This window comes from Palaemon carinicauda, chromosome 3 (assembly GCF_036898095.1).
Source record: "Palaemon carinicauda isolate YSFRI2023 chromosome 3, ASM3689809v2, whole genome shotgun sequence".
Classification (NCBI taxonomy): domain Eukaryota; kingdom Metazoa; phylum Arthropoda; class Malacostraca; order Decapoda; family Palaemonidae; genus Palaemon; species Palaemon carinicauda.
In genome coordinates, this window is record NC_090727.1 from 157,843,611 (window position 1) to 157,868,536 (window position 24,926).

Here is a 24,926-nt window from a genome sequence, read left to right on the forward strand (position 1 = left end):
GATAATGGAGGTTATTCGTATTACTTAAATAAAAAATATATATGTATTCCTTGCAATATATTTTTAACAAAATCGCAAAATATGGCAAAAATATCTTCAAAACAAAATGAATCATGAGTTATGAATGTAATGTAAATATTATGTTGATATTAAAACCCCTTGCAAGCATGCATGAAGTATGCAGTGTTGCCAACAGGGCAAGTTTCCCTTTCCTGAGGTGAAGTAGATTTTAGTACGTATATTTAGTGCACAAAACAGTCTAAATCAATTCCCTCGACACGTGCACTTTCAATGGACAGTAATGCGATATTACTCAATCTAGCACTGGTCATGGAATTTCTGAGAAATGTTACACGCCATGCAACATGCTCTGCTTACCTTACAGCATGCTCTACATACAGCATGCTCTGCATTCAACATGCTCTGCATACAGCATGCTCTGCATACAGCATGCTCTGCATACCTTACCGCATGCTTCTCAGTCACACATCTTTGGTTGTTGCCAACTCACTAGACTGTCAAGCAGTTTCATAACGTTGCCTTCTAGTCTGCTGCTTTTGCACCAGTGAAACCCTCACTGAGAGAACTTAGCTTTTCTCGGATATGGTTCCTGTTGAGAAAGTGCTTTTCTCCCTCCTTCTGATATTCCCTTGAGGACTCTGTCATTTGGAGAGGAGCCTTTAGCCGCGTAGCCTCCTATGGACTTTTATTTTAGCATTACTTGCTTCCAGGGAAGGTAATGGTTCCACTTCAGTCGCTAACCCCGTCTGTTACCACACCTGCTCCCTTAGACCTTGAGCTGTGTTGCAAGACATGCAGTCCAAGCTTAGTCCTTGTTAGAGGATTTTTTGTTTACGGAGTCAGTGTTTCACTGGGAAGACGTTCAACAACCAGCAGAAGTGACTTGTTGTGACGCAGTGCGGCAACCTCAGCAACCCGATAAGGAGTTGTCTGTACGACCCAGACAGTCTAGACAGCTTCGGGTTGTCACTGTACTTCCTCGCTTCCCCATGGTTGACAGTTCACAGACTGTGCAGCAGTACCATGATCTTGTGTCCGGCTCCGTCAGACGACTGGCTTTTAAGAGCTCCCACAAGTCGTCGCTGTCTGGAGATTCTCAGATGGACTATGGATCTGACCAAGGAACTGGGCCTCCTGGTCAATTTTGAGGAGTCTCAGCTCGTCCCATCCCAGACCATTGTCTACCTGGGTATGGATCTTCAGAGTCGAGCTTTTCGGGCTTTTCCGTCGGCCCCAAGGATCTTCCAAGCCCTAGAATGCATCCAGAGCATGCTGAGAAGGTACCGATGCTCAGTCAGGTAGTGGATGAGTCTAACAGGGACACTTTCATCGCTGGCCCTGTTCATCGTGTTAGGGAGACTCCACCTCCCCCCCCTTCAGTATCATCTAGCTGCTCACTGGATAAAGGACATGACGCTAGAGACGGTCTCAGTTCCTGTTTCCGAAGAGAGGAGGTCTTCTCTCGCGTGGTGTAAGAACAGCTTTCTTCTCAAGGAAGTCTACATTTGGCTGTTCAGAAACCCGACCGCCGTCTCCTCTCGGACGCATCAGACACGGGCTGGGGTGCGACTTTGGACGGACAGGAATGCTCGGGAACATGGAATCAGGAGCAAAGGACACTTCACATCAATTGCAAGGAGTTGTTGGCGGTTCTTCTGGCCTTGATAAACTTCAAGTCCCTCCAGCTTAACAAGGTGGTGGAGGTGGACTCTGACAACACCACAGCCCTGGCTTACATCTTCAAGCAGGGAGGGACTCTTTCGTGGAAGTTGTTCTAGATCGCAAGGGACCTCCTCATCTGGTCAAAAGATCGAAAGCTCACGCTGGTAACGAGGTTCATTCAGGGCGGTATGAATGTCATGGCAGATCGCCTCAGCCGGAAGGGTCAGGTCATCCCCACAGAGTGGACCCTTCACAAGAGTGTTTGCAGCAGACTTTGGGCCCTGTGGGGTCAGCCAACCATAGATCTGTTCGCTACCTCGATAACCTTGAGACTCCTGTTGTATTGTTCTCCGATTCCAGACCCAGCAGCAGTTCACGTGGATGCTTTTCTGCTGGATTGGTACCATCTCGACCTGTATGCATTCCCGCCGTTCAAGATTGTCAACAGGGTACTTCAGAAGTTCTCCTCTCGCAAAGGGACACGGCTGACGTGGATTGGCTCCGCTCTGGCCCGCGAGAGAATGGTTCATAGAGGTACTGCAATGGCTGGTCGACATTCCCAGGACTCTTCCTCTAGGAGTGAACCTTCTACGTCAACCTCACGTAAGAAGGTACACCCAAACCTCCACGCTCTTCGTCTGATTGCCTTCAGACTTTCGAAAGACTCTCAAGAGCTAGGGGCTTTTCGAAGGAGGCAGCCAGAGCGATTGCCAGAGCAAGGAGAACATCCACTCTCAGAATCTATCAGTCTCAAGGGGAAGTCTTCCGTAGCTGGTACGAGACCAATGCAGTTTCCTCAACCAGTACCACTGTAACCCTGATTGCTGACTTCCTGTTACATCTAAGGAAAGTAAGATCCCTTTCAGCTCCTACGATCAAGGGTTACAGAAGTATGTTGGCAGCGGTTTTCCGCCACAGAGGCTTGGATCTTTCCACCAACAAAGATCTACAGGACCTCCCTAGGTCTTTTGAGACCTCAAAGGAACGTCGGTTGTCCACTCCAGGCTGGAATCTAGACGTGGTCCTAAGGTTCCTTATGTCATCAAGATTTGAACCTCTCCAATCAGCCTCTTTTTAGGACCTCACATTAAAAACTCTTTTCCTCGTGTGCTTGACAACAGCTAAAAGAGTAAGTGAGATCCACGCCTTCAGCAGGATCATTGTTTTCACATCTGAAACGGCTACATGTTCCTTACAGCTCGGTTTTTGCTAAACGAGCTTCCTTCACGTCCTTGGCCTAAGTCGTTCGAGATCCCAAGCCTGTCCAACTTGGTGGGGAATGAACTGGAGAGAGTACTTTGCCCAGTTAGAGCTCTTAGGTACTATCTAAAAAGGTCTTAACCTTTACAAGGACAATCAGAAGCCTTATGGTGTGCTATCAAGAAACCTTCTTTTCCAAGTTCTAAGAACTCAGTTTCTTACTATTCAGGCTTCTGATTAGGGAAGCACATTCTCATCTGAAGGAAGAAGACCTTGCTTTGCTGAAGGTAAGGACACATGAAGTGGGAGCTGTGGCTACTTCAGTGGCCTTCAAACAGAACCATTCTCTGCAGAGTGTTATGGATGCAACCTATTGGAGAAGCAAGTCAGTGTTCGCATCATTCTATCTCAAAGATGTCCAGTCTCTTTACGAGTACTGCTACACCCTGGGACCATTCGTAGCAACGAATGCAGTAGTAGGTGAGGGCTCAGCCACTACATTCCCATAATCCCATAACCTTTTAACCTTTCTCTTGAATACTTTTTATGGGTTGTACGGTCGGCTAAGAAGCCTTCCACATCCTTGTTGATTTGGCGGGTGGTCAATTCTTTCTTGAGAAGCGCCGAGGTTAAAGGTTGTGATGAGGTCCTTTAGTATGGGTTGCAGCCCTATATACTTTAGCTCCTTAGAGTTGTTCAGCCTCCTAAGAGGAACGCTGCGCTCAGTAAGGAAGACGAACTTATTAAAGGCAGAGTAATGGTTCAAGTCGACTTCCTTACCAGGTACTTATTATTTCATTGTTATTTTGAATAACTGATTATATGAAATACGGGATACTTAGCTATCTTATAGTCATGTACACTGGTTTTCACCCACCTCCCTGGGTGTGAATCAGCTACATGATTATCGGGTAAGTTTAATATTGAAAAATGTTATTTTCATTAGTAAAATAAATTTTTGAATATACTTACCCGATAATCAGGATTTAATTGACCCACCCTTCCTCCCCATAGAGAACCAGTGGACCGAGGAAAAATTGAAGTGGTGTCAACAAGAAGTACTGCAGTACCTGGCCACAGGTGGCGCTTGTGAGTACACCCCCCTCTTGTATAGCGATCGCTGGCATATCCCTTCCGTAGAATTCTGTCGGGCAACGGAGTTGACAGCTACATGATTATCGGGTAAGTATATTCAAAAATTTATTTTACTAATGAAAATAACATTTTTCAGATTTGTCCCTTTCCTCTTATTTGTAACCTAATTGAGGTATAAGCCAAATGTAGAAGTAAGTCTTTATATATAGATATTCTTCATCTTATTTGGTTTTCTTTTGACAATATTTTTGTGATGCTTTTTAAATAGACCTTTTTTTAAGGTTTTAATATACTGTAGTACAGTAATCTCCCTCTCTTTGAAAAACTGCTAAGTAGATACAGAACAGTATCTAATAATAATGCATGTAATTTACACATATTGGTATCGTAACATGATCGAGACTACCAATAACGCTTTCCAAATCAGTTGATTTAGGCAAACCATCGAAGGATTTTTTCTCTTGTTAAGAGATGGTTATTACTTGTATATAGGTATGAAGTTTTTAGTAGAAATACTTATCTCATATTGTATTTAATATAAATTTTAATGGCATATTGAAGTTTAGTGTTGTTTCATCCCTGTTGCCAATGCATAATAATTCTATCGTCTTTAGCTTAGCAGTGCTTGCTTAAAAAGCTTGAGAAATTAATTTTTTCTTCTCAATTCTTTAGTTATTGTTTGTGTACACTAATTTGGGTTACCTTTCTCATATTCTTCTTTACGTGATTTTTAACAATTATGAAAAACTGTTTACTATCCTACGGAAGTTGAAATGCTAACCAAACAGATGTTGTTATCTAAATAGGTTGATCATAACAAAAAAAGCTGTTTTTCATTTGTTTTTTATTGCCGTACGAGTTACTACAATACTTCTGTTTTATTAATTTATTGAACTTGAAGTTGGGATAATATGGAGGAAAAGACATCATTTTATTATTATTTGATCTCTAAGATGAAATTGCTATGATATACAAGCTACATGATAAAATAATTTTTTATGGGTGAAAATTTGTTTGTCACAATATATGAGAATGAGAGTTACACAAATATACAGTATATGGTATCACTGTAAATTACTTCATTAATTTTAGGACACAAAGTGACTATTTAAAAATAGTTGAAATATTCAAAATATAAAACCATTCTGCCCTCAGAAAGCCGCAGTATAAAGAGGAGTCCGCCATATAGATTTACATATATTATAATATATTTATATATCTGCAGTGTAATGAGGAAGTGATCGGTGAACTGTGCCATGGTTAGTGATTACTGTATATGTATGTATACACTACAGTACAGTATTTGTTTATACATAGTTTTAGTAAGTTGCTCTTGCATTGGAGACAGTGTTCTAATGATTTTTGTCGTTATTGCAGTTCAAGCGCGCTACTGTCCAAAATTACAAGACTGGAGAGCTGGAAACTGCTTCTTACCGTATCAGCAAGTCTGCTTGGCTAAAACATGAGGAATCAGAACATGTAGCTAGGATTAACCACAGGATTGAAGAAATCACAGGTTTTTATGTTGTTTGTTTATTTTTAGTAAAGTCTTTCTGTAATTTTTTATGGTTATATGTTTGTGAATGGTTCTTCTAGTAACTCTATAAGAAAGGGTTATTTTTATAAAGAACCTACCAGAATCAAGTTGGACAATGGGGGGAGGAGGGGGTGAAGAAACCATTGAGAAAGGATGAAAAGTCAAAAAGAAAAAAACAAAGCATCTTGGGCCAAAGGAGGCTTCAGAGTATGTTTTGAATTATTTGTTATGTATGGCACTGTACATAGCACACTCCCAAGCTGTGCCTCCTATTGGGGCTAAAGTATACATATTCACAATTTGTAGCAAAAGCCAGCAAAGAATCCGGCATTCCACTAAAATGTAGACTAATAATGTCGATAATTTGTATATTATGAGAGCTGCTGTTGATAATGTTTTAAACTCAAAGACTTGATATTTGCTAGGTAGATGAAATGCTGCTGTATAATTATCCAAACCCAAGATCAAGAGAGCAACTATATTGATTCCTTTTTTTTTCTACATTATGAAGATACTTATATAAGAAGTGAACTTAAGTGAAATTTCATACAAGCAAAATAATTTATGGCAATCAGAACATGCATAAACAATAGTTATTGTTATATCTTCATAATAAATAGTTTATTTGAAGAATAATTCCATATCGGTGAAACCAACTTTTTTCGATGCAAGCCCAGCTGAGAAAATGTAAACATAGTCAGATAATTGTAGCCACCACTATCAAGAATATGCACAAATATAAATAAAAAAGTACTCTGAATATAATTCCAAAACTTATTCAAAACATCTTTACTAAATGCTATTACGTAGTATCGTTAGCTATTATTATTATTATTATTATTATTATTATTATTATTATTTACTAAGCTAAAACCCTAGTTGGAAAAGCAAGATACTATTAGCCCAATGGCTCCAACACGGAAAATAGCCCAGTGAGGAAAGGAAATGAGGAAATGAATAAACAACAAGAGAAGTAATGACCAATTAAAATTAAATATTTTAAGAACATTAACATCATACATACATACATATACCAAAGGCACTTCCCCCAATTTTGGGGGGTAGCCGACAACAACAAGAAACAAAACAAAAAGGGGACCTCTACTCTCTACGTTCCTCCAGCCTAACCAGGGACTCAGCCGAGTTCAGCTGGTACTGCTAGGGTGCCACAGCCCAACCTCCCACATTTCCACCACAGATGAAGCTTCATACTGCTGAGTCCCCTACTGCTGCTACCTCCGCGGTCATCTAAGGCACCGGAGGAAGCAGCAGGGCCTACCGGAACTGCGTCACAATCGCTCGCCATTCATTCCTATTTCTAGCACGCTCTCTTGCCTCTCTCACATCTATCCTCCTATCACCCAGAGCTTTCTTCACACCATCCATCCACCCAAACCTTGGCCTTCCTCTTGTAGTTCTCCCATCAACTCTTGCATTCATCACCTTCTTTAGCAGACAGCCATTTTCCATTCTCTCAACATGGCCAAACCACCTCAACACATTCATATCCACTCTAGCCGCTAACTCATTTCTTACACCCGTTCTCACCCTCACCACTTCGTTCCTAACCCTATCTACTCGAGATACACCAGCCATACTCCTCAGACACTTCATCTCAAACACATTCAATTTCTGTCTCTCCATCACTTTCATTCCCCACAACTCCGATCCATACATCACAGTTGGTACAATCACTTTCTCATATAGAACTCTCTTTACATTCATGCCCAATCCTCTATTTTTTACTACTCCCTTAACTGCCCCCAACACTTTGCAACCTTCATTCACTCTCTGACGTACATTTGCTTCCACTCCACCATTTGCTGCAACAACAGACCCCAAGTACTTAAACTGATCCACCTCCTCAAGTAACTCTCCATTCAACATGACATTCAACCTTGCACCACCTTCCCTTCTCGTACATCTCATAACCTTACTCTTACCCACATTAACTCTCAACTTCCTTCTCTCACACACCCTTCCAAATTCTGTCACTAGTCGGTCAAGCTTCTCTTCTGTGTCTGCTACCAGTACAGTATCATCCGCAAACAACAACTGATTTACCTCCCATTCATGATCATTCTCGCCTACCAGTTTTAATCCTCTTCCAAGCACTCTAGCATTCACCTCTCTCACCACTCCATCAACATACAAGTTAAACAACCACGGCGACATCACACATCCCTGTCTCAGCCCCACTCTCACCGGAAACCAATCGCTCACCTCATTTCCTATTCTAACACATGCTTTACTACCTGTGTAGAAACTTTTCACTGCTTGCAACAACCTTCCACCAACTCCATATAACCTCATCACATTCCACATTGCTTCCCTATCAACTCTATCATATGCTTTCTCCAGATCCATAAATGCAACATACACCTCCTTACCTTTTGCTAAATATTTCTCGCATATCTGCCTAACTGTAAAAATCTGATTCATACAACCCCTACCTCTTCTAAAACCACCCTGTACTTCCAAGATTGCATTCTCTGTTTTATCCTTAATCCTATTAATCAGTATTCTACCATACACTTTTCCAACTACACTCAACAAACTCATACCTCTTGAATTACAACACTCATGCACATCTCCCTTACCCTTATATAGTGGTACAATACATGCACAGACCCAATCTACTGGTACCATTGACAACACAAAACACACATTAAACAATCTCACCAACCATTCAAGTACAGTCACACCCCCTTCCTTCAACATCTCAGCTTTCACACCATCCATACCCGATGCTTTTCCTACTCTCGTTTCATCTAGTGCTCTCCTCACTTCCTCTATTGTAATCTCTCTCTCATTCTCATCTCCCATCACTGGCACCTCAACACCTGGAACCGCAATTATATCTGCCTCCCTATCATCCTCAACATTCAGCAAACTTTCAAAATATTCCGCCCACCTTTTCCTTGCCTCCTCTCCTTTTAACAACCTTCCATTTCCATCTTTCACTGTCTCTTCAATTCTTGCGCCGGCCTTCCTTACTCTCTTCACTTCTTTCCAAAACTTCTTCTTATTCTCTTCATATGACTGACCCAGTCCCTGACCCCACCTCAGGTCAGCTGCCCTCTTTGCCTCACGTACCTTGCGCTTTACTTCCACCTTTTGCTCTCTATATTTTTCATACTTCTCTATACTATTACTCTGCAGCCATTCTTCAAAAGCCCTCTTTTTCTCTTCCACTTTTACCTTCACTCCTTCATTCCACCATTCACTGCCCTTCCTCATGCTGCCTCCAACAACCTTCTTGCCACATACATCACTTGCAATCCCAACAAAATTTTCTTTTGCTAACTTCCACTCCTCCTCTAAATTACCAGTTTCTCTTACTTTCACCTCGTCATATGCCATTTTCAACCTTTCCTGATATTTACTTTTTACCCCCGGTTTTATTAGCTCTTCAACCCTCACTAGCTCCCTTTTACATCCACCTACTCTATTCCCCCACTCTTTTGCTACAACTAATTTTCCTTCCACCAAAAAATGATCAGACATACCGTTAGCCATACCCCTAAACACGTGCACGTCTTTCAATCTTCCAAACATTCTTTTAGTTATCAACACATAATCCATTAATGCCCTTTCTACTACTCTTCCATTTGCTACTCTTACCCATGTATACTTATTTTTATCTTTCTTTTTAAAAAAGCTAGCACTTATTACCATCTCTTGTTCAACACACATATCTACCAGTCTCTCACCACTCTCATTTTCACCTGGTACGCCATATTTCCCAATGACACCTTCTACCTCTCCAGCACCCACTCTAGCATTTAAGTCACCCATAACAACTACATTATTCCTTCTACCCAGTCCTTCTACACACCTAGTTAACATCATTAGAATAAATCTCTCATATATAAACTATAAAAACTTTCAAACAAGAGGAAGAGAAATAAGATAGAATAGTGTACCCGATTGTACCCTCAAGAAAGAGAACTATACCCCAAGATATTGGAAGATCATGGTACAGAGGCTATGGCACTACCCAAAAATAGAGAACAATGGTTTAATTTTGGATTGCTTTTTCCTAGAAGAGCTACTTACCATGGCTTAAGAGTCTTCTACCCTTACCAAGAGGAAAGTAGCCACTGAACTATTACAGTGCAATAGTTAACCCCTTGAGCGAAGAAGAATTGTTTGGTAATGCCATTGTTGTCAGGCGTATGAATGAGGACAGAGGCGAATGTGGAAAGAATAGGCCAGACTATTTGGTGTATGTGTAGGCAAAGGGAAAATGAGCTGTAACTAGAGAGAAGTATCCAATGTAGTAGTGTCTGGCCAGACAAAAGACCCAATAACACTAGCGGTAGTATCTCAACGGGAGGCTGGAAAAAAAAAAAAAAACTTACCAAGAGACCACTAGGATGGCTAAATGTGTTCATTATGATTGGCGATGAAAAGTATATAAAACAATAGTTTTCATTTTAGGTGATGTTTTCTGAAAAATTTGACAAAAACACCTTAATTTCATTTATTTGGAATTTCTAAGGATACAGTAAGTAAAACAACATTAGAAATAACATCATCATTACATAATCTTTATTTGATAAGATATCTGTTGCTGAAAAAGCTAGCCTATACACACATTTTTGTAATTTAGCAGCAATCTTATGCTACAGATATGAGATGAATTCATTAGAATTCTCCCTAATTTTTGATGTTGTCTTACCTAAACGTTATCTTAATGGGTAATTATACGATATGTAAACATATTGTGTTAGGAAGCAATAAAATATTTTGAAAAAGTTTAACAATGTTTAAAATGATTAATAGGGTAAGGGGCCCAATGGTGACGCAGGGCCCAATGGTGACGCAAAAAAACAAAAAAAACGATAATTTTTATACTAGTAATCGTAGGAACATTCTCTAGGTCAGAAAATAAAGGCTGGAGCATGTTCTTTTCACTCTGAAAATTGTATGAAAATATATCTACAACTTTTTTTTCGAGGACCGAAAATGTACAGTTTTGACCTTTTCTGTTGTTTTTCTTAGCTAAACGTAAGGATTTTACTTTCTACATTTGCTTGCATCAAGACCATGTGTGGTAATTTTCGTTAACATTTGTTATTTCAAGGTACTCTAAGGTGGTTGGAGATGATGTCCAGAGAATATTAAGACCAATGAGTGATTAGTCTGGGTGTGGCTGAGGGAAAACTAAGTGCGTCACCATAGGGCCACCAAATCGTGGTGGCCTAGTGGTGACGCACATTTTCAAAACAGCTGTACGAAGGTCTAATACACACCAACATGAAGAACAATATTAGACCTTTCAAACATAGGACAGAGAGCTCAGAATCACTTACCATAGATGAGCAATCAATCCTTGAACATGGGGCATTTGGGGCCCTATGGTGACGCAGTGAGCTGGCCATATGGTGACGCGCGTCACCACTAGGCCATGCGCACTGCGTCACCATAGGGCACCACTTTAGAAATGATTATTTCATGTCTAGTTTTCTTTACAGATTATAAATTAAGTGTTAACAGGAACAAAAAGTAAATATTATTAAAAGGAAATTACCCAAGTTCAGTTAAAATGGATAAAAATACTGTTAAAAGTCAGCTCTTCCCAAGAAGCCAATATACTCAGAAAGACATAGATGATGCTTTGGAAGAAATTAACACGTGGGTAAAATATGAAAACTATTGTATTTTTTCCTTATAATGAAATTTGCATGTTGAAAATAATGAAAAAAATTACCTAGCATAACTCTTCTCTCTCTCTGAAAATGATGTCCAACGGCCAGTCATTGTGTGGACGGATTGGCATGAAACCCGAAACAATTTCTATTTGGCCTCTTCCCTAAAGAGTATGAACATTATCCTGTACGGACTACCACCTAATACCACCCACATCATGCAACCCTTGGATGTGGCTGTGTTTGGCCCACTTAAAAAGAACTGGACCAAAGGGGCCAAGGAGTTCGAAAGGAAAAACCCAGATGACATGATAACGCAAGTGAATTTTGCTAAAGTGTTTCTGCCCATCTACTATGACTCTGTATCAGCAGCAAATATAAAGTCAGGCTTTTCAAAGTGTGGACTAGTTCCCTTTGATGCAGATAAACCTGACTACAGCAAACTTCGTAGTGCAGCTGCTGTGCATGAGGAACCTTCAACATTATTTGAAGCCATAGACCTCGGTAAGCATATAGCCCATTAAGTATTGCACATTCAAAATTTATTGTTTTTTTTATCACAAAATTATAGGGTATTGCTTTTACATAATATAGGCCTACTTAATTTCCCATTTTTATTGCACTGCTATTTATCTAATATAATTTTCTGTACTCAATTACACGTGGATTCACAGAGCAGTCACGTCAGACTGATTTTCATATGACAACACATCGAGGTGCCCAAACTTCAGGTCGCATGTTTGAGACTGCATGCATCAGCTACCTCATACAGTGTGGATACTCTATTCTGCCACCTGAAAGCACTACATCACAGATGGAGAAACTAAAAGGTCCCAAGAAATCTTACAGATGGAGAAACTAAAAGGTCCCAAGAAATCTTGGGATGATCTCGTGCTTGATCAACATCCTGCACGAGAGTTCATTGCTTCAAGATCCATACCCAGCCCAAATCCTTCTGTTTCGAGGTCATCATCTCGAGGGTCATCCAGGACAAACACACCATTGCCATTCTTGTCTTCTCCACCATCAACTTCATATGCTACACCTGAACCGCAAGTGACACCTGTGCTTCAAAGGGCCCCAACAAAAACTACCACATCAACATTGAGTAGTGCCTTTAAGACATTTAATTTCTATCCTGAGAGGAGGCAGGGCCAAGGTCCAAAGAGACCCCGCAATGAAATTTATCCTTAGGTGAAAGATGTCCAGGAGCAGGGCCTTGCAGTTACGTTCCTCAAGGAGGTATCCCCAGGGTTTTATGTCTACCCTGACATAGAGGATATCTCTTTCCCTGTGCATAGAAGGGAGGTCGTGGAGCTACAGGAGCCACAGGCAGCGACAATCCAAAGAAAATATGGGTTCAAGTTCAACAGTAGCATCAAATCGGCAATAGTGTCAGTCCTCAATAGATAGAATAGGCTAATTTTGCTCACATAAGCATTATTTCTTCAAGTTTAATGGTTTAACATATGTCTAATTAATTTCGATGTTAGTAGTCAATCATGTGCTTCATTTCATCGAGTAATGTATGAAAATATTCAAATTTTTTGGTTGTGTTAATGATGTAACTTAATTTTTAGTTAATTTACTGATTTAGTAATATTTTTTGTATTTGATTTACTTATTAAATGTTATTCTTTCATTCTATGTGCCTCATTTCTTCCTTATTTAATACAGGTGCAATGTACATGCAATTGAAAAAATTGCGTCACCATTGGGCCAGGTGCGTCAGCAGAGGAACATGTGCATAATAGTGACGCACCGACTTCGGCCGCCAATAACTCAAAAACTATAAATGATAAATCAAATTTGATTAAAACACATGAAAATATAATCATCTGTGAATAAAACAAGACCCAGAACTTGAAAAAATATGAAAAAGCAAGAGAGCTGTAAGCGATGGAATGAAAAAATCCAGGGAAAATGCGTCACCATTGGGCCCCTTACCCTAAGTTGAATCCCTCGTCAGGCTGTTGCTTACCCCCAAAATTGGGGGAAGTGCCTTGGTAAATAGATAGAGAATAAATTGAATTAGATAAATCTCTTGGCTATTGTATTACATGCTTTTCCTAAACCACAATGTCTTTTCAGGACTGAATATGGATACTGCTGAGGAACTGCAGGTAGCAAACTATGGATTAGGGGGTCACTATGAACCACATTTTGATTTTGCAAGGGTAGGTTGTCTTCTTTGAAGTTATTTATTTCAAGTGTAAATGTATAGACAATATTAGAACAACGTTTCAAATAATTTTTTTTTTCAATATTTTCAGTCTTTTTATTGCAGAATAACCTTCCTGTAATAGTCAGTACTTCCTTATTTTACAGCGAGAAGAAAAAGATGCCTTTAAAAGTTTAGGCACTGGTAACCGCATTGCTACTTTCCTCTTTTATGTGAGTAAAATACCAAAGCAGGAAATTACTTTTACAACTTATAAATGTCTCTCTAGTAGTTGATGTAGCCTAATATTGTATATGATATGCCACTGATGCTTCTCACCGAAATGCATAAAGCTTCGTCCTGACAGTGAATGCCATGGATCTAGATAGTCTTCTGGTAGTTATTAGTTGTATTGCTTGGTAACATAGAAGAACTTTTAACCATATCTGAATGCTTTTATTTTGATCATTGCAAGCTATTAACAAAAATGCACTCATAACATCATGTACATCCTTTTTATTTTTTTGCAGCTTTTATTATGTTATATTTTGTACATCATGTGGTATGGTATATCTATTAGCCAGTTTATATCAACCCCATTCATGAATGGCAGAGGCAAGGGACAGTGACATTGCCCTATCAAGGAGGACAATGCCCTAGAAACTGACCATATTTACATATAATCAGTGCCCAAGCCCCCTCTCCATCCAACTAGGACCAAGGAGAGCCAGGCAATGGCTGCTGAGGACTCAGCAGATAGACCTATAGGCTCCTCCAAACCCCCCATCCTTAGCTCACAAGGATAGTGAGGTTGCAGCGACCAAAACAACTAACAAGTTTGAGCGGGACTCAAACCCCAGTCTGGCGTTCACCAGTCCGGGGCGTTACCGCATCGGTCACCACAACCCAAAATCATCCAAGACACTTCAGTATACTTTTAGAGAAAGCAATCTAAAATTAGTCTGTTATGTGGATTCCAGTCTCATTATTCATTTATGGGAAGGTGTTTGGTTCTCTGGAAATATCCAGATGTTTAACTAAAATTTGTTACGTTTACTAATATTTAATCCTTTCGTTAATTTATTATCTTTTATTTCCCAACAGTTCACATATTTTTCTCGTGTGATAAGGTGAAAAGTAAAATTTATTAAATGAAACACCTGGTGGTTATTATGCTTTAACCATAAAAACTACTGATTCACCTACTTTTAAGGGGTATGACTCGGCTCCTTTAAAACAATGTTATTACAGTATGGGGTTACTTCAAATTGTATCTACTTTTTTATTTCTCAGCAGATTTCTTTCATTTAAAAAGCAATTGAACGATTTTATATTAAAAAATTTTGAAAGATGAAATTTTCATATTTTAATTTTTATATATTATTTTATCTATATAAGATACTTTCAATTGTGACCATTTTTCATATAGAAGTCTTTCGTTCTATCTAAAAGCAATTTTCAGCATTGCAGGCTGTAAAATTCCCCATCTTTTCATCTTTGATTTATAAAAATTGACAATCACAATAGCACCTCAACATAGTAGCGCTCTAACATACAAGCATACCAAGATACGAGCCAGCCTCCGAGCAAAATTTTGTATTGAGATATAAGCACTTTTACAGATCCTTATGCTAGATGGCCGAGCGCTGGATAGCACTCTAAACCTGCTTCATTTGTTCAGTTCACTTGGTCGTTGACTTCCATACACATCTCCTATGTTGTGTTTGTGTTATGTATGGGATTTTAAAGTATTTGTTAACATTCTTTGTAATAAGAAAGTGCATGGCAAGGTTGGTAGTGAGAAGAAAAAACTTATGATGATCATGGAAATGAAGTACTATATGGAATTATTAAGAAACTTGAGCGTAGTGTCTGCGAGTCGGCACACCATTACTAACAGAGTACATCGACAATACAGTATGTACAATCCTCAAACAGAAGAATGCTATCAAGAGCAAAAATGCTTCTAAAGGCATAATTGTCATGTCTAAATTATGGACAAATATAAATGATGAGATGGAGAGTCTTCTGTTGCTGTGGATTAAAGAGCAGCAGCCATCAGGATATAGCATTACTGAGACAATCATCTATGAAAAGGCCAGCACAGTCCACAAAAATTTGAAATAAAGGTAAGCAGCCTAGGATGGGAAGACATCAATGCCAGGGGAGACTTCAAGGTTAAAGCTATTAATGGATGGTTTGATAATTTTAAAAGCATACTGCGATACACTCGGTTGTGAGGCATGGGAAAGCTGGAGAGAAGAAACTGCCTGGTCATAAACTCATGAAGGATAGATTAACTTTACCCTTATTTGCTAATGCCAGCAGTGACTGCAAGATCAAGCCACTGTTGGTGTATCACTCCGAGAACCCACAAGCTTTCAAGAGTCACAAGATCTTGAAAGAAAATTTAAAGTGATGTAGCAAACTAATGCAAAGGCATGGATTACCAGGCATTTTTTTACGGAATAAGTAAATCTGGCTTTTGGTCCGGCAGTCAAGAAATATTTGCAGGAAAAAAATCTGCCATTGAAATTTCTTCACATCATAGATAATGCCCCTGGCCACCCTCCAAGTCTTGAAGAAGACATTCTTGATGAATTTGATTTCTTTAAGGTTCTTTATCTCCTCCTCAACACCCCTCCACTCCTCCAGCCCATGGACTAACAGGTCATTTTTAATTTCAAGCTTGTACATTTGACATCAGAGACAATACCAACCTCACCTTTATGAATTTTGGAAGGACCATTTCAACATTGTTAATGGTTTGAAAATTATTGATGATGCATGTCAGGGTGCAATGCAAAAAACCTTAAATTATGCAAGGAAGAATTTGGGTTATATTTCAAGTTAAATTAAAAACATTTTATGGCTGAGAGCTTTAAATTTCCCATATAATGATAGTGAAAATAGTCTGTTAAATACTGTACTATAATGATTTTATAATATTAGATCTTTTCTTTTTAGAGTAGCATTACTTATGTCGTTAAAAAAGTTTTTGGAATTAAAGGGTTAAACTTTGTTATCCAATGACTATTTTTTTTCTGTACTTAACATCTTTTTATAGTCATACACAGTCCTAACTTACTTAACCCAACTATTAAGGAAATTATACTACGTAGGTTACCCAACCTGTCACAACTGTTTCTCGTTAAGAAATATATTATAAAATTGTTATTCAATTGTCGAGGTTATATACTTCACTAATGTAATTTTTTATTTAAAGTAGTCAATTATAGTACGTGTACATTTAATCATATCAGGGCTAAGAATGGGTACCATTTCATATCTTGCACTCTAAAGCCAGTATACAGAAGGTTCCTCTCAAGTGTAAGTGCTTTCGCTTTATAGCAAAATTTGTCTTCATTCCATGGTTTAAGTTGCACACCAAATCCCCCTTTTTTTCTTTTTTTTTAACCTAATTAATGATTTATTCACCATTATACACTCTTATGTAGATTTTTTTCTGTTAAAATATTGGGAAATTTAACCTGGTAGGCTAGCCTAGGCTAAGCTTGACTTAGGTCAGTCTTGGCTTATAATATTCTCAACTAACAGCATTGTTTATTGAGACTAAGAAAACTAAACTTTACTTGGGTGACTGTAGGGTCTTGGTTATGATATTTTCAGCTTACAATGAAGATCTCTGAAGGAAACCCTATCACAAGTATAGGAGTACCTGTAATTCTATGAATGATGAAGCTGTACATGAATCAGAGTTCTCTACTCCTTATGTTTGAAAGAATACTTGACATCAACTGTGTTTCAGTGGTGGATGCTGGAGGGTGCCAAACAATCCTTATAAGCTGTTTCTGTAAGGATTTAATTCTTAGGTCCTATAGTAGCACTGGCTATCCTTTGATGAATTTAGCCAATGAATCTTTTTGAGGCCCTTTGCATCAGTAGGCGTAGGAGGAGATGATATATGATGATAATAATAGCAATAGAGAAGTTAGCAGCTACTTCAAATTGATTCAATTTTAGTCCTCGTATTTCCTTATTGTGGCACAATTTGGAGGTTATTCCCGTCTATGCCCTAAGTAAGGGCCGAGTCCATTGTCCGTGGTGGGAAATGTTTGGTAGACACGTCTTGAATTCAGTTACTTACCTGAACTCTGTGAGATCTCAGTGAATCCCTTGTATCTCAATCAGTCAATTTTAGGTGGTATGTAAATCAATATTTCCCTAAATTTCTAAATCTTATTAAAACCTTGTTAATTTGTTTGACAACACAAAAGAGGTGAAAATTGCTGTGCTGAGTGACTTGTATTACATTTTGAAGAATGACTGAAGTGTTTGAAAGCATTTAAAGACTATCAATCTGGGCTAATAGGTTTGTATAAAGAAATAGTTGTAAATAAAGAATTTCTTTAAAACTTCTTTAGATGACAATAGTAAATACGACAGACTTGACAAGGACCGACCATTTACTCTTATGATATAGATACTATACATATATACTGTATAGATTTTTTTTCATGAGACAAAGGACTTTGAACAAACATTGCATGTTACAGAAAGATGAAGTTGACCCAGATATTGGCCTGGGCCCTTGGGGCAATCGTATTGCCACTTTTCTGTTTTATGTGAGTACTGTAACTACTTTTTATAGGATGCTTCTCCTGTTACCTGTATTTTCCTTTGGTTTTATTTCCTTGTTTTCAGTGGTTTCCTGGTTTAAGAATTTTTAGCTGTTGTTGCTGTTTCATGCTTGAGAACCTGTCTATTATTATTATTATTTAATCTTCCTTTCTTTTTATTTGTGAATTTCATATATGAACCTTTACCTATGACATTCCAGAGACTTGTCCACCATGGATATTGGAGGTTATATCAACTTCCTATCTTATTTAGTTAAAAATATTATAGTGAAATGTAACTTTGTTTGTAACCCCATTATTCAAATGTATGCTTACATAGCTGTCTCGAGGTGTTCCTAGATCACTTGGCTTCCCCTTTTAAATCCTCACTTTTCATGTTCCTGCATTGCTGATTAAAGCCATTTTTTTTGAGGATGCATTTTTCAATATTAAACTTAGCCGGTGATCATATAGCTGCAACTCTGTTGCTCGACAGAAAAACCTACGGTCAAAATACGCCAGCGATCGCTATGCAGGTGGGGGTGTACATCAACAGCGCCATCTGTCGAGCAGGTACTTAGTACTCCAAGTAAACAAAGAACCAATTTTCTCTCTGTCGGGCTTCCGGCAGGACATACTAATACGCTGTTACTAACTGGATTTGTTTTCACAACTATTTGGTGAAGTACACTATTCTAGTTTTGAGCTTTCGCTATGCAGGGGTTTTATCTTCATCTCAAAACTTGAACTCGTTTTGGATAGATTTAATTATGGTGACAAAGAGAGTATGGACTCTCTTTCACTTTTAAATGGCCGACCCTTCCCTTAGACGGAAGTGTGTTTAGGTTTTTAGTAATTTTGCTTAACACGTTATAGATCTATATATTTTATATCTCTCCGCCATTATTAGGCCTCTTCGATTAACTTTCCATTTATTATAAACATATAAAAATAAATTTTTATGTTTTGTTTATATGCGACCTTTCCTGATAGTAGGCGGTCCTAACTTGGAACCGAAGTTAATCAACGTTGAGCCCGTTATATCGTATTTAGCCTTTAAAGAATTTAAAATTTTTTAAATTTAATGTTTTATGAAAGAATTTCTTTGATAGTCTTCGTACTGTTTTCAAAGATGAACTAACGTTTAGTTTTTTAGACTACGCAGTTGTTGACGTTCAGGACGTTCAACATGCGCTCTATCGTTACGATAGAGAGAGAGTGTATCACGGTTTCACTTTGCAGTAAGAGTAAATCGATTCTGACGTTTTGTTCATTCTTTCTTAGCTTAAATGTTTTAAATTCTATTTTAAAGGAACTTTTTAATTGAAAAACCTTTCAGTTTTTTCCTTTAGTCAAATAACATGTTTTTTTGACGAAATATAATTGGGCTCTTCTCTTAGGTGCGAAATCAAGAGAGAAAGAGAGAGAGAGATAGAGACGGAGGGAGAGAGAGGAGAGAAAACGTTCCGTTCAAGCGGGTAACGTTGTTCTCGTGTTACTCTCCTCCCTAGTCGCTGTACGGGGAAGAAGGTAAAACGTTTCTAGGGTTTTATTCTTGTCCCCAGGCTATGTGTGGTGAGAGATTGTAAACGTAGTTTATTTGAACGAGTGTTTAGTCTCTTTCCCAGCCACTGAATTTTTTATCTTTATATATGTTTTCTGTTTTTTGCTAGTATTAATAGCTGCATTATACGACTGACTTCGCAATTACTACCTTTTAATGAAGGGTAGAATTGCGTGTTTCAGGTAGAAATCAGTAAAAGTTTCGATTTCAGTGTAATAAGTGCAAAACAGAAAATCGAAGTGATAAAGTGATATGCGCAAAGTGTTACAGTGTTGCGTCCGAGGGTTCGTCTGTTCGTGCCTGTCGTTCACCTAGTCCGGGACCTCTTGCAAGCTCCCAAGCCCAGGGGAGAAGTAATGTCGAACGACTTATGGGTTCGTCAGGCCTTGATCAACGAACAGACGTTTCCCTCCGTGGTTTCGGGCGTATCTACCCAAGATCGCCCCACCCACACAAAGACGAGAGAGCCCATTTATTTCTCGTCTGCGGAAGAGGTTTCTCGTAAGAAACCATGGACCAAGGTCTCGCAGCTTATTAAGCGCAAGTCGGTCCCTTCCGCGCAAGTCCAACGGCCCAGTTGTAGCCACTGGGTCAGTTCGGACTCGCTGCAGTCTTCCGACGACTGCTCACCTCCTAAGAGAGGCAAAGCGGTACCGCATCAGGCAGTCACACCGTCTGTTGCCGCACCTGCTCCTGTAGACCCTAAGTGGTCTGTGCTGCAGACCATGCAGTCTCAGTTAACGTCATTGATGCGGGACTTTCGTGCGGAGAAGGTTGACACTGCACCAACCTCTAGCCTACAACCAACACGGTTGTGCGTCCTGTGGACGCTGAGGCAACCTTCTGCTGCACTCCAGCTGAGAGAGTCCCGCCACCCATGCGGCCAGCCGCATGTTGACGTTCAGTAACGCACGGAACCTTCCGTTGACGTTCGCGAGGTACAACAACAGTCTAAGTTGTTTTGTTTTGACGCGGTGCGTCAACCTCCGCATTCTAGAGTTGTTTTGACTGCTCAGTATAGACAGTCAAAGCAGTCTCGAGTGAACACTGTATGTCCTCACGCACCTGTTGTGGTTGACAGTTCAGTTGTTGACATTTCACAGACTGTCAAGCAGTTACATGACGTTGCCTTCTGGTCTGCTACTAATGCACCAGTGCTGTATGTCCTCACGCACCTGTTGTGGTTGACAGTTCAGTTGTTGACAGTTCACAGACTGTCAAGCAGTTACATGACGTTGCCTTCTGGTCTGCTACTAATGCACCAGTGAGAGACTCACTGAGATAACCTAGCTTTTATCGGACAAGGTTCCTGTAGATGAGATAGTGCTGTTCTCCCTCCTACTGATATTCCTTTGAGGACTCTGTCATTTGGAGAGGAGCCTTAAGCTGCTTAGCCTCCTATGGACTTTAATTAAATCATGATGATTTTTTAAGGATCTTCGTCCGGATCTTGTAACTGCTGCTCCTCGTTCGCCTAAACGTCAGAACTTACACTAGGCCTAGCTACTTCGAAGCCGTTGTTGTTAAGCTCGTGCTTTCTCGCTCTCCTAGAGAGCGTTACGTTGGCTAGGCGACTGGGTTTTTGCACCAGGAGGAGTTTTAGGGATACAGCCTTTGATTTCCCTTCTTTTAAACTGGCTTATAGAGCGAGAGTCTAATAGGACACGATAGAAGTTCTCGGCTTGGGAGTTCATGCCTCTGCCCAGATAGACTTCTCAATTCTGGTAGACTCGCCCTGGCGCCTAGCCAGGAGACGCTCCAAGTTGTTTACAGGTCAACTTCTCAACTTTAGTCGAGCCTTTGAAGTTTTGCTGTACTATTATGTCACACATAACAAGGCTTCCAGGGATGGTAAATGGTTCCGCCTCAGTCGCTAACCCCGTCTGTTGCCACACCTGCTCGGGTAGACCCTAAATGGGCTTTGCTGCAAGACATGCAGTCCAAGCTTGTGTCCTTGATAGAGGACTTAATGCGGAGAAGAACCTTCTGGCCAACAACCTTCCAACCGGTTGGTTGTGCGCCCTGTTGACGCTGAGGTAACCTACTCGCGTCTGCCAGTTGAGGTGGTTCCTCCTTCTGGCCAACAACCTTCCAACCGGTCGGTTGTGCGCCCTGTTGACGCTGAGGTAACCTACTCGCGTCTGCCAGTTGAGGTGGTTCCTCCACCGATGCGACCCAGTGTGGGTTGCCAGTCGCACGTTGACGTTAAGCGACGCTCGGAGGTGGTTGTTGACGTTCAGTGTGTCACTAGGAAGACGTTCAACAACCAGCAGAGGTGACTTGTTGTGACGCAGTGCGTCAACCTCAGCAACCCGGTAGGGTGTTGACTGCACAACCCAGACAGTCTAGACAGTTTCGGGTTGACGCTGTACTTCCTCGCGCACCCATGGTTGTTGACAGTTCACAGACTGTGCAGCAGTGCCATGATATTGCGTCCGGCTCCGTCACGCATCCACCAGTGCGACCGGATTCAGCGAGTCAGACGTTGCCCACTCCGTTGCCGTTTCCTCATCAGTTTCGGATGAGGAACCCTCTGATGAGGACGTTGCTGAACAAGACAATCAACCCCCAGCCCTGCTATCCATCCAGAAGATGCTGAAGAAGGAACGCTGCCCAGTCAGGCTGTGGATGAGTCTGGTAGGGACACTGTCATCCGTGGATCAATTTGTGTCACTAGGAAGACTACACCTCCGTCCTCTTCTATACCATCTAGCTTTTCACTGGAAAAAGGACAAGACGCTAGAAGCGGTCTCGATCCCGGTTTCCGGAAAGATAAAGTCTTGTCTGACTTGGTGAAAGGACTATATCAACCTTAGAGAGGGTCTTCCCCTGACTGTTCAGACTCCCAACCACGTTCTCTTCTCGGACGCATCGGACATAGGCTGGGGTGCGACATTAGACGGTAGGGAATGCTCGGGATTATGGAACTCGAGTCAAAGGACAATGCATTTCAACTGCAAGGAGCTACTGGCAGTTCGTCTGACCTGGAAAAGCTTCAGGTCTCTCCTTCAAGGCAAAGTGGTGGAGGTGAACTCGGACAACACCACGGCTTTGGCGTACATCTCCAAGCAAGGAGGGACCTACTCTCTGACATTGTACGAGATCGCAAGGGACCTCCTCACCTGGTCAAAAGGTCTAGACATATCACTAGTAACGAGGTTCATCCAAGGCAACTTGAATGTCATGGCAGATTGTCTCAGTCGGAAGGGACAAATAATTCCAACAGAATGGACCCTCCACAAGGATGTATGCAAGAGACTTTGGGCCACCTGGGGCCAGCCAACCATAGATCTCTTCGCAACCTCGATGACCAAGAGGCTCCCAATATTTTGCTCACCAATCCCGGACCCAGCAGCAGTTCATATAGATGCCTTTCTACTAGATTGGTCACATCTAGATCTATATGCATTCCCTCCGTTCAAGATTGTCAACAAGGTACTGCAGAAGTTCGCCTCTCACGAAGGGACAAGGTTGACGCTAGTTGCTTCCCTCTGGCCCGCGAGAGAATGGCTCACCGAGGTACTTCGATGGCTAGTAGACGTTCCCATAACACTTCCCCTAAGGGTGGACCTTCTACGTCAGCCACGCGTAAAGAAGGTACACCAAAGCCTCCACGCTCTTCGTCTGACTGCCTTCAGACTATCGAAAGACTTTCGAGAGCTAGAGGCTTTTCGAAGGAGGCAACCAGAGCGATTGCTAGAGCAAGGAGAACATCCACCCTTAGAGTCTACCAATCGAAGTGGGAAATCTTCCGAAACTGGTGCAAGTCAGTATCCGTATCCTCGACCAGTACCTCTGTAACTCAAATAGCTGACTTTCTCTTATATCTGAGGAAAGAACGATCTCTTTCAGCTCCCACTATCAAGGGTTACAGAAGCATGTTGGCATCAGTCTTCCGTCACAGAGGCTTAGATCTTTCCAACAATAAAGATCTACAGGACCTCCTTAAGTCTTTTGAGACCACGAAGGAGCGTCGTTTGGTTACACCTGGTTGGAATTTAGACGTGGTACTAAGATTCCTTATGTCAGACAGGTTCGAACCGCTACAATCAGCCTCCCTGAAAGATCTCACCTTTAAGACTCTTTTCCTGATATGCTTAGCCACAGCTAAAAGAGTCAGTGAGATTCATGCCTTCAGCAAGAACATCGGATTCTCATCCGAAACGGCTACATGTTCTACAACTTGGTTTTCTAGCCAAACACGAGCTGCCTTCTCGGCCTTGACCAATATCGTTCGATATTCCAAACTTATCGTATGGTTGGAAATGAACTAGAAAGAGTCTTATGTCCTGTAAGAGCTCTTAAGTTCTATTTAAAAACCTTTACGAGGCCCGTCTGAAGCTTTATGGTGTTCAGTTAAGAATCCATCTTTGCCTATGTCAAAGAATGCTTTATCCTATTTTATCAGACTGTTAATACGAGAAGCTCATTCCCATCTGAATGAGGAAGACCAAGCTTTGCTGAAGGTAAGGACACACGAAGTTAGAGCTGTCGCAACTTCCGTGGCCTTTAAACAAAATAGATCTCTGCAAAGTATAATCGACGCAACCTATTGGAAAAGCAAATCAGTGTTCGTGTCTTTTTATCTTAAGAATGTCCAGTCTCTTTACGAGAACTGCTACACTCTGGGACCATTTGTAGCAACGAGTGCAGTAGTGGGTGAGGGCTCAACCACTACAATTCCCTAATTCCATAACCTTTTTAATCTTTCTCTTGAAATGTTTTATTATTGTTTTTGGGTTGTCCGGAAGGCTAAGAAGCCTTTCGCATCCTGGTTGATTTGGCGGGTGGTCAAAGTCATTTCTTGAGAAGCGCCTAGATTAGAGGTTTTGATGAGGTCCTGTTGTATGGGTTGCAACCCTTGATACTTCAGATCCTAGGGGTCGCTCAGCATCCTAAGAGGATCGCGAGGCTCCGTAAGGAAGACGTACTTAAAAAGGCAGAGTAATTGTTCAAGTCGACTTCCTTACCAGGTACTTATTTATTTTATGTTTGTTATTTTGAATAACTGCTAAAATGAAATACAAAATACTTAGCTCATAATAATGTAAACATGTAATGCTGGTCTCTACCCACCCCCCTGGGTGTGAATCAGCTATATGATCACCGGCTAAGTTTAATATTGAAAAATGTTATTTTTATTAATAAAATAAATTTTTGAATATACTTACCCGGTGATCATATATTAAAGGACCCTCCCTTCCTCCCCAATAGAGACCCAGTGGACCGAGGAGAAAATTGGTTCTTTGTTTACTTGGAGTACTAAGTACCTGCTCGACAGATGGCGCTGTTGATGTACACCCCCACCTGCATAGCGATCGCTGGCGTATTTTGACCGTAGGTTTTTCTGTCGAGCAACAGAGTTGCAGCTATATGATCACCGGGTAAGTATATTCAAAAATTTATTTTATTAATAAAAATAACATTTTTCACTGCTTATCACACATTTATT

At 40.5% G+C, this 24,926-nt stretch overlaps 3 protein-coding genes across 5 annotated transcripts in view; 2 read left to right on the plus strand and 1 right to left on the minus strand.

The window, feature by feature from the left end:
• CDase (neutral ceramidase) overlaps positions 1 to 24,926 on the minus strand; it is a 255,835-nt gene that overhangs the window by 166,319 nt on the left and 64,590 nt on the right. The window lies entirely within an intron of this gene.
• LOC137638717 (prolyl 4-hydroxylase subunit alpha-1-like) overlaps positions 1 to 24,926 on the plus strand; it is a 200,162-nt gene that overhangs the window by 147,141 nt on the left and 28,095 nt on the right. For all 3 annotated transcript variants that reach the window (XM_068371041.1, XM_068371042.1, XM_068371040.1), the window contains 3 exons: positions 5,356 to 5,494; positions 13,261 to 13,346; positions 13,498 to 13,563. In XM_068371041.1, the coding sequence (XP_068227142.1) occupies positions 5,356 to 5,494; positions 13,261 to 13,346; positions 13,498 to 13,563 (291 nt within the window). The remainder of the gene's footprint in view (positions 1 to 5,355; positions 5,495 to 13,260; positions 13,347 to 13,497; positions 13,564 to 24,926) is intronic.
• LOC137637972 (uncharacterized) lies at positions 11,033 to 12,599 on the plus strand. The gene is made up of 3 exons (XM_068370076.1): positions 11,033 to 11,673; positions 11,844 to 11,999; positions 12,035 to 12,599. The coding sequence occupies exons 1-3, from the start codon at positions 11,343 to 11,345 to the stop codon at positions 12,361 to 12,363; spliced, it is 816 nt and encodes a 271-aa protein (XP_068226177.1). The 5' UTR covers positions 11,033 to 11,342; the 3' UTR covers positions 12,364 to 12,599.

Coding starts and splice junctions, on each gene's coding strand:
- LOC137637972 (XM_068370076.1), top strand. CDS start 11,343: ATGAACATTATCCTGTACGGACTACCACCTAATACCACCCACATCATG. Junction 11,674..11,843: donor ATTTGAAGCCATAGACCTCG/GTAAGCATATAG, acceptor GTGGATTCACAG/AGCAGTCACGTCAGACTGAT. Junction 12,000..12,034: donor ACAGATGGAGAAACTAAAAG/GTCCCAAGAAAT, acceptor AGAAACTAAAAG/GTCCCAAGAAATCTTGGGAT.